The sequence below is a fragment of the Anopheles aquasalis genome, chromosome Y (assembly GCF_943734665.1).
Source record: "Anopheles aquasalis chromosome Y, idAnoAquaMG_Q_19, whole genome shotgun sequence".
Lineage (NCBI taxonomy): Eukaryota > Metazoa > Arthropoda > Insecta > Diptera > Culicidae > Anopheles > Anopheles aquasalis.
Window position 1 is genome coordinate 4,906,854 of NC_064879.1, and position 10,029 is coordinate 4,916,882.

General features: G+C 59.0%; 1 protein-coding gene across 1 annotated transcript in view; it reads left to right on the forward strand.

The window, feature by feature from the left end:
- The window catches only part of LOC126579735 (mucin-19), an 11,026-nt gene extending 1,240 nt beyond the window's left edge, over positions 1 to 9,786 (forward strand). The window contains exons 6-14 of the mRNA XM_050243286.1: positions 1 to 106; positions 180 to 4,649; positions 6,738 to 6,792; positions 6,941 to 6,964; positions 7,038 to 7,187; positions 7,283 to 7,491; positions 7,568 to 7,825; positions 7,907 to 8,056; positions 8,131 to 9,786. The exon at positions 1 to 106 is cut by the window's left edge and continues 47 nt beyond it. Coding sequence (XP_050099243.1) covers positions 1 to 106; positions 180 to 4,649; positions 6,738 to 6,792; positions 6,941 to 6,964; positions 7,038 to 7,187; positions 7,283 to 7,491; positions 7,568 to 7,825; positions 7,907 to 8,056; positions 8,131 to 9,786 — 7,078 coding nt within the window. The remainder of the gene's footprint in view (positions 107 to 179; positions 4,650 to 6,737; positions 6,793 to 6,940; positions 6,965 to 7,037; positions 7,188 to 7,282; positions 7,492 to 7,567; positions 7,826 to 7,906; positions 8,057 to 8,130) is intronic.
- Positions 9,787 to 10,029: the final 243 nt, after the last annotated feature.

Sequence of the window (10,029 nt, forward strand, 5' to 3'; positions counted from 1 at the left end):
CATCGTGCTGGGCCTTCCGATGTTCAGCTTCAAGTACACCATTTCGGGAGCGACCCAATTTGGTGCGCTCGGTTCTACTGCACCCGTCACCGATACCTACTGTAATGTAAGTTTTTGACGACTCCCCCACAACGAGCTACCGATAGAGATTCGTGTTCTCTTGCCCTGCCCACTTCCAGGCACTACTGTTTGCCACCAACCCACAAAACGTCCAGCGCGATGTGATCGCGGGCGAGACGTTGGCTACCGGCGCCACCACGACATACGTCTTCAACACGTTGGATGCGGCCCTGCAAAAGTTGAATTTTGCAACCGGCAACAACCTGGCGGGGATTGCGCTTTCGACCCTGAATCAAGCTGGTAGCGCAAATGCGGAGTTGCTACGTTATGTAACGAGCCAGTTGGCACCAACACCGCCGGTTGGATTCAGCTATCCAGCGGCAACATTTGCGACCTGTGGTATACCGGTCACCTTCCCCCCGGTTCCAACGACGACCACTACCGCCGCAGCCACAGCAACAACTGCTGCACCAACTACCACCGCTGCGCCAGGAGCGACTACCGCTGCACCCGGCGCGACTACCGCTGCGCCAGGAGCGACTACCGCTGCACCCGGCGCGACTACCGCTGCGCCAGGAGCTACTACCGCTGCGCCAGGAGCTACGACCGCTGCTCCAGGAGCTACCACCGCTGCTCCAGGAGCTACGACCGCTGCTCCAGGAGCGACCACCGCTGCGCCAGGAGCTACTACCGCTGCGCCAGGAGCTACGACCGCTGCTCCAGGAGCGACTACCGCTGCGCCAGGAGCTACTACCGCTGCGCCAGGCGCTACGACCGCTGCGCCAGGAGCGACTACCGCTGCTCCAGGAGCTACGACCGCCGCTCCAGGAGCTACGACCGCTGCGCCAGGAGCTACGACCGCTGCGCCAGGAGCGACTACGGCTGCTCCAGGAGCTACGACCGCTGCGCCAGGAGCGACTACGGCTGCTCCAGGAGCGACTACCGCTGCTCCAGGCGCGACTACCGCTGCTCCAGGAGCGACTACCGCTGCGCCAGGAGCGACTACAGCTGCGCCAGGAGCGACTACCGCTGCTCCAGGAGCTACGACCGCTGCTCCAGGAGCTACGACCGCTGCGCCAGGAGCGACTACCGCTGCGCCAGGAGCTACGACCGCTGCTCCAGGAGCGACCACCGCTGCTCCAGGAGCTACGACCGCTGCGCCAGGAGCGACTACCGCTGCCCCAGGAGCGACTACCGCTGCACCAGGCGCGACTACCGCTGCTCCAGGAGCTACGACCGCTGCACCAGGTGCGACTACGGCTGCTCCAGGAGCTACGACAGCTGCGCCAGGAGCTACCACCGCTGCTCCAGGAGCTACGACCGCTGCTCCAGGAGCTACGACCGCTGCTCCAGGAGCTACGACCGCTGCTCCAGGAGCTACCACCGCTGCTCCAGGAGCTACGACCGCTGCTCCAGGAGCTACCACCGCTGCGCCAGGAGCGACTACCGCTGCTCCAGGAGCTACGACCGCTGCTCCAGGAGCTACGACCGCTGCGCCAGGAGCGACTACCGCTGCGCCAGGCGCTACGACCGCTGCTCCAGGAGCGACCACCGCTGCTCCAGGAGCTACGACCGCTGCGCCAGGAGCGACTACCGCTGCCCCAGGAGCGACTACCGCTGCACCAGGCGCGACTACCGCTGCTCCAGGAGCTACGACCGCTGCACCAGGTGCGACTACCGCTGCTCCAGGAGCTACGACAGCTGCGCCAGGAGCTACCACCGCTGCTCCAGGAGCTACGACCGCTGCTCCAGGAGCTACCACTGCTGCTCCAGGAGCTACGACCGCTGCGCCAGGAGCTACGACCGCTGCTCCAGGAGCTACGACCGCTGCGCCAGGAGCTACGACCGCTGCTCCAGGAGCGACTACCGCTGCGCCAGGAGCGACCACCGCTGCTCCAGGCGCGACTACCGCTGCTCCAGGAGCTACGACAGCTGCTCCAGGAGCTACGACCGCTGCTCCAGGAGCTACGACAGCTGCGCCAGGAGCGACTACCGCTGCTCCAGGCGCGACTACCGCTGCTCCAGGAGCTACGACAGCTGCACCAGGAGCTACCACCGCTGCTCCAGGAGCTACGACCGCTGCTCCAGGAGCTACGACCGCTGCTCCAGGAGCTACGACCGCTGCTCCAGGAGCTACCACCGCTGCTCCAGGAGCTACGACCGCTGCTCCAGGAGCTACCACCGCTGCTCCAGGAGCTACGACCGCTGCTCCAGGAGCTACCACCGCTGCGCCAGGAGCTACGACCGCTGCTCCAGGAGCTACGACCGCTGCTCCAGGAGCGACTACGGCTGCTCCAGGAGCGACTACCGCTGCACCAGGAGCGACTACCGCTGCTCCAGGAGCTACCACCGCTGCGCCAGGAGCGACTACCGCTGCGCCAGGAGCGACTACCGCTGCACCAGGAGCGACTACCGCTGCTCCAGGAGCTACAACCGCTGCGCCAGGAGCTACCACCGCTGCTCCAGGAGCGACCACCGCTGCTCCAGGAGCTACGACCGCTGCTCCAGGAGCTACCACCGCTGCGCCAGGAGCTACGACCGCTGCTCCAGGAGCTACGACCGCTGCTCCAGGAGCGACTACGGCTGCTCCAGGAGCGACTACCGCTGCACCAGGAGCGACTACCGCTGCTCCAGGAGCTACCACCGCTGCTCCAGGAGCTACCACCGCTGCTCCAGGAGCTACCACCGCTGCGCCAGGAGCGACTACCGCTGCTCCAGGAGCTACGACCGCTGCTCCAGGAGCTACCACCGCTGCTCCAGGAGCTACGACCGCTGCTCCAGGAGCTACCACCGCTGCGCCAGGAGCGACTACCGCTGCTCCAGGAGCTACGACCGCTGCTCCAGGAGCTACGACCGCTGCGCCAGGAGCGACTACCGCTGCGCCAGGCGCTACGACCGCTGCTCCAGGAGCGACCACCGCTGCTCCAGGAGCTACGACCGCTGCGCCAGGAGCGACTACCGCTGCTCCAGGAGCTACGACAGCTGCGCCAGGAGCTACCACCGCTGCTCCAGGAGCTACGACCGCTGCTCCAGGAGCTACCACTGCTGCTCCAGGAGCTACGACCGCTGCGCCAGGAGCTACGACCGCTGCTCCAGGAGCGACTACCGCTGCGCCAGGAGCGACTACCGCTGCTCCAGGAGCTACGACCGCTGCACCAGGTGCGACTACCGCTGCTCCAGGAGCTACGACAGCTGCGCCAGGAGCTACCACCGCTGCTCCAGGAGCTACGACCGCTGCGCCAGGAGCTACGACCGCTGCTCCAGGAGCGACTACCGCTGCACCAGGCGCGACTACCGCTGCTCCAGGAGCTACGACCGCTGCACCAGGTGCGACTACCGCTGCTCCAGGAGCTACGACAGCTGCGCCAGGAGCTACCACCGCTGCTCCAGGAGCTACGACCGCTGCTCCAGGAGCTACCACTGCTGCTCCAGGAGCTACGACCGCTGCGCCAGGAGCTACGACCGCTGCACCAGGAGCTACGACCGCTGCGCCAGGAGCTACGACCGCTGCTCCAGGAGCGACTACCGCTGCGCCAGGAGCGACTACCGCTGCTCCAGGCGCGACTACCGCTGCTCCAGGAGCTACGACAGCTGCTCCAGGAGCTACGACCGCTGCGCCAGGAGCTACCACCGCTGCTCCAGGAGCTACGACCGCTGCGCCAGGAGCTACGACCGCTGCACCTGGAGCGACTACCGCTGCTCCAGGAGCTACAACCGCTGCTCCAGGAGCGACTACGGCTGCGCCAGGAGCTACCACCGCTGCTCCAGGAGCGACTACCGCTGCGCCAGGAGCGACTACCGCTGCTCCAGGAGCTACAACCGCTGCGCCAGGAGCTACCACCGCTGCTCCAGGAGCTACGACCGCTGCGCCAGGAGTTACGACCGCTGCACCAGGAGCGACTACCGCTGCTCCAGGAGCTACAACCGCTGCGCCAGGAGCTACTACCGCTGCTCCAGGAGCTACGACCGCTGCTCCAGGAGCTACAACCGCTGCGCCAGGAGCTACGACCGCTGCGCCAGGAGCTACGACCGCTGCACCAGGAGCGACTACCGCTGCGCCAGGAGCTACCACCGCTGCGCCAGGAGCTACGACCGCTGCTCCAGGAGCTACGACCGCTGCTCCAGGAGCGACTACGGCTGCTCCAGGAGCGACTACCGCTGCACCAGGAGCGACTACCGCTGCGCCAGGAGCTACCACCGCTGCTCCAGGAGCTACCACCGCTGCTCCAGGAGCTACCACCGCTGCGCCAGGAGCGACTACCGCTGCGCCAGGAGCGACTACCGCTGCACCAGGAGCGACTACCGCTGCTCCAGGAGCTACAACCGCTGCGCCAGGAGCTACCACCGCTGCTCCAGGAGCTACGACCGCTGCGCCAGGAGCTACGACCGCTGCACCTGGAGCGACTACCGCTGCTCCAGGAGCTACAACCGCTGCTCCAGGAGCGACTACGGCTGCGCCAGGAGCTACCACCGCTGCTCCAGGAGCGACTACCGCTGCGCCAGGAGCGACTACCGCTGCTCCAGGAGCTACAACCGCTGCGCCAGGAGCTACCACCGCTGCTCCAGGAGCTACGACCGCTGCGCCAGGAGTTACGACCGCTGCACCAGGAGCGACTACCGCTGCTCCAGGAGCTACAACCGCTGCGCCAGGAGCTACTACCGCTGCTCCAGGAGCTACGACCGCTGCTCCAGGAGCTACGACCGCTGCGCCAGGAGCGACTACCGCTGCTCCAGGAGCTACAACCGCTGCGCCAGGAGCTACGACCGCTGCTCCAGGAGCTACAACTACTGCTGCGTCTGTTACCTGTGGCATTGCTTCAAAATCGCAGTACGGTGACTTAGCCAGTGGGTTTTGCAACTCTTTACAAACTATTTCCGTCTACGTTCAATCAGGAATAACATGTGGAACCGTCAACTAAATTGTAGGATGTGTTTAGCTTTTTTCTCAAGTGTTCAAGCAGCCGTTGCAGATCTGCTGTGGTGTTTTTTTGGGTATCAATGGTGACCTTGAAGCCTTTGATATGAGGCAATGGCAATGATCAATAAACTAAAGAATAACTTCTGTAACGCTCTTAATTACTTGCAATCAGCAGCTGTTCCACATGTTTTTTTTTTCCTTTATCGAGCGTTTTTAAGTGACATGTATCAGGACGAGCGACCCTTATGTTTTTTTTGTTGATTTATAGATTGTTATATGAGCTGCAATCGAAGACAGCTAGGTAGCACTGAGTACTTTAAACCAACCAATGGTGCTTCCAACTGCAATGGCATTTATCACCGTAGCTACTGACGCTTACGCTGACTAGTAAAATATATATCGAAGATTGGTCAATCTATCGGAGGATTGGAATTGGTCGACGCAGTTTTGGAGCAGGTTAGAACATTGCGAAATAGCTGATCCGTCGTATCGGTAACAACACGGCGTTGGTCCCCACTCAAACGGACGGACTTGTTTTGGTTAGAATACGGGTTGCAGTGTGCTAGAGGGTTTACACAGTCGCAGTGCAGCTGTATGAACACAGAGGCCTCAGAACTGTTTCGATACGTTCGCCCACACACTCTCCGTTGTTACGTTGTTCGCACGGCCAACTGTTCAATCTTTGTTAAGTGAACAGCTCTGCCACACTCCAAGCTGTGTCGACGGTTCCTGCCGACGGCGATGAAATAACTATGTGCCGCTGCTAGTATTGGTACCGCTGCCACTGGAGTAGCTATAGTTGGTACAGGGCGCGGCTTTGGTTCTACCAGGACCTCACCGCCTTTTCATCCGGTATAACTGCATTACTATCGCCGCTGGCACTGCACAGCATCCTATCTGCACCGCCCCACGTACTCCAATCAACCCATACAGACGGTAGCTCTTAAGTTTGCCGGCTCACCGCGCTACAGTGTCCGAGAAAGTGTAATACAGGGAAGCTCTCTTGGAACAGTGTCGCAGAATCTACGATCAATGTAGCTGTATGACGGCGCGATGGCGTTAATGACGGAATCATGAAACGATTCCATTACTGCTATGATCGGAGTTCCAATCCAAAAGATAATGCACTCCGGTCAATGCGCACCATGACCTTGACCATGAACGTGATTAACATCAAACCCACCCTGCAATCAAAGTAAAACCTAGCAACCTAACACTGTACTCTAGAACAACCTAAATGCAAATTGAACGTACGCTTCGGTGCTCCTATGAGGTACAACTTTTTGCATGTCGCTACACGCGAAAAATAGCCAATTTGGCTCCAAATGTAGTAGTTTGTAGTATTCTCAAGTGATTATCGCATGGAAAATGAGGTGCACTATTGGCCTCCATTATGATTACTCTTGATGCCCAGTTTGATGCTATGGGACGTGTTATGATCCACCGCATGACCTTCACGGAGTTCGACATGTTTTCGGGGGCTGAACAACATTTGAGTACACAATTGAGCAAAGCGAGTGGTGCCGCCTTGCTACGTAGTAACCGAGAGGAGCGCCGCACGAGCCAAACTTTTCCAGCTGTTACAACATGCCGGCCTGTCTCACGGAAATCTTTCCCTGCTCTCGGTCCCAACTCAGAGCACGATCTAGAGGAATGATATATAGTTGCATTGCTGCTAGGAAGGCAATCAGTTTGGGCTTCGCGCTCCAATACACCTGAATAACAGTGCTCTGTGACCATTCTGTGAAAACCTGAAGAGACCAACATGAGGGAGCTGACATCCGCCACCTTACTACTGGTCCTGCTAGTGTGCGGTAAGTGCTGACCATTCCGCCAGGCTCCGTAGGCTTGGTACGTGCAAAGGTTGTGACTGTGAACATGTAGCCGCTCGCTAATTTGCCATTAGACATGTAAACCGCTGATAGTAAAGCATGCTTCTATTCACCCTTTTCTTCACAATAGGTCTTACCACTGTTGCAGCACAGAGTACGTATATACTGCGAAACTAAGCAGCAGTACAGTAAATAAAACTATCTTTCTTATGAATCTACTCGATTAGAACAACGTGTATGCTTAGCTCAGATAGCCAGCTATGGTAACGGTACAGCGTTTGGCTTTTGTAACCAAGCAGTCTATCTGGCACTTCGTCTAAATAGCAATGCAGCGATAACCTACGTCAGCACATCCATGACGAGTGCAGCAGTCGAAGGTAGCTACTGTAGTTTCGCTCGTGAACGGCACATACATAAACTAGAATTTTGAGCATAACGTTATTCGCCTTTCGTTTGATACTATCTTTAATAGCGAGTATAAGGGCATTTGTCGGCTACAAAACGTCGTACCCCAATGTCGATTTCTATTTGGGAGTTGACGCGCTACAGGGAGTCTATGATGCTTGGATAACGAATGCCAACAATAGGGCAACTGCTATTTCTGCGATCATATCACAGTTACAAACATATTCAGCAGCAGGTGTCTATATCGACATCGTAAATGTAGCACCAAATCGAGGTGTAGGTATTACTAACTTGGAGCAATCGGTTGACAGACTTAACTGGAAGATTACGTTTGCTTTAACCCCTTTCGCAGCCGTTTTACCGTAACTTTATAACAGAATTGCTAGCAGCGACCACTGCCGCCAACTTCAAGCTAGCCATAGCGTTACCTTGGGATTCGACCACATACTACCAAAACTACCTACCTGCGGCCGGTACCCCCGTTCCTGCAGCCCAGTTCTTTTTGGTGAAAACGTACGAGGATATGTATGTCGATCAAACGACTAGGACGCACCCGATCAGCCCTTTGTTCGCCCTGACGGCTCCGTTTAATATCGAAACCAAAACGATAGTACGTTGCCCTTGTATACGCAATATCTTGCCATCATTCACGTCTGTATTCGATTCTACCGTTTTCCCTTTTGTATTACAGTACAACAATGTGTTCCGGTGGGTTCTGAATGGTATTCCAACAGCTAAGCTGGCGCTTGGCTTGCCAATGTACAGTCTGCGATTCATCGGAGCTGGCCCAACTGACTTCAATGCGCCCGCCGCGGCTGCCGGTACTGATACCTACTGCAACGTAAGTGAAGTGACCTTCGTCTACCTGCCAATATCCTGTCATGTTAATGCATTTACTCAACAAACCGAATGTAGGCGCTGATATTTAGTGTTGCTCACACGCCGGGCCCTGCCCAAGCAGGGGAGGGATTCGCATATACTTCGTCGGAAATGATGGTGTACAATACATTCCAGTCGGTCACCGATAAGCTTAACTTTGCCACTGCCACCAACTTGTTCGGTGTTGCCCTATATTCAATCGACCTGGCAGGCAGTGCGAATGCTGAGTTACTGCGTTACGTTACTAGTGTGCTAGCACCTGTGCCACCACCTGGAGTGGTGTATCCTGCGGCGGAACCAGCGACTTGTCAAGTTCCAATAACGTTCCCTGTACCTCCGATAACGACTACTCCTACACCAGCTACGACCGCTACACCAGCTACGACCGCTACACCAGCTACGACCGCTGCACCAGCTACGACCGCTGCTCCAGGAGCGACTACCGCTGCTCCAGGAGCGACTACAGCTGCGCCAGGAGCTACCACCGCTGCTCCAGGAGCTACTACCGCTGCTCCAGGAGCGACTACGGCTGCTCCAGGAGCGACTACGGCTGCGCCAGGAGCTACTACCGCTGCCCCAGGAGCGACTACGGCTGCGCCAGGAGCTACCACCGCTGCTCCAGGAGCTACGACCGCTGCTCCAGGAGCGACTACCGCTGCTCCAGGAGCTACGACCGCTGCTCCAGGAGCTACCACCGCTGCTCCAGGAGCTACGACCGCTGCGCCAGGAGCGACTACCGCTGCGCCAGGAGCTACGACCGCTGCTCCAGGAGCTACGACCGCTGCTCCAGGAGCTACCACCGCTGCTCCAGGAGCGACTACCGCTGCTCCAGGAGCTACTACCGCTGCGCCAGGAGCTACTACCGCTGCTCCAGGAGCGACTACCGCTGCGCCAGGAGCTACTACCGCTGCTCCAGGAGCTACGACCGCTGCGCCAGGAGCTACTACCGCTGCGCCAGGAGCTACTACCGCTGCTCCAGGAGCGACTACCGCTGCGCCAGGAGCTACTACCGCTGCTCCAGGAGCTACGACCGCTGCGCCAGGAGCGACTACCGCTGCGCCAGGAGCTACGACCGCTGCTCCAGGAGCGACTACGGCTGCTCCAGGAGCGACTACCGCTGCGCCAGGAGCTACGACCGCTGCTCCAGGAGCTACGACCGCTGCTCCAGGAGCTACCACCGCTGCTCCAGGAGCAACTACCGCTGCTCCAGGAGCTACGACCGCTGCGCCAGGAGCTACGACCGCTGCTCCAGGAGCGACTACCGCTGCGCCAGGAGCTACGACCGCTGCTCCAGGAGCTACGACCGCTGCTCCAGGAGCTACCACCGCTGCTCCAGGAGCGACTACGGCTGCTCCAGGAGCGACTACCGCTGCGCCAGGAGCTACGACCGCTGCTCCAGGAGCTACGACCGCTGCTCCAGGAGCTACCACCGCTGCTCCAGGAGCAACTACCGCTGCTCCAGGAGCTACGACCGCTGCGCCAGGAGCTACGACCGCTGCTCCAGGAGCGACCACCGCTGCTCCAGGAGCGACTACGGCTGCACCAGTAGCTACCACAACCGCTGCTCCACCTGTTATCTGCGGCATTTCCGTTCGTCCGGAGTACGGCAATCTGGTGTCCGAGTACTGCAGCGGTATTCAGAACGTAACCGCCTACATAGCGCTAGGTCCCACCTGCGGGACAGTGTTGTAGGTGTGCTTTGGTCAGTACCGGCGCCAGTGCACCAACTGGGAGCAAGCGGAGGGTTCTAATAAATTATTACTGATGCAATGTCTGCATTGGGTCAGTTTCAGCTATGCAACGTCACTCTTTCGTATGTTTGTCATATTCATTTGTGTGCCTGTGTGAGTCACGGTGGCGAAGGGCGAGATGACTCGGTGGCGAGAGCTGAGGAGCTCCGGGCGTCGATTGGAAGAAAAGGAAATCGAGTGAAAC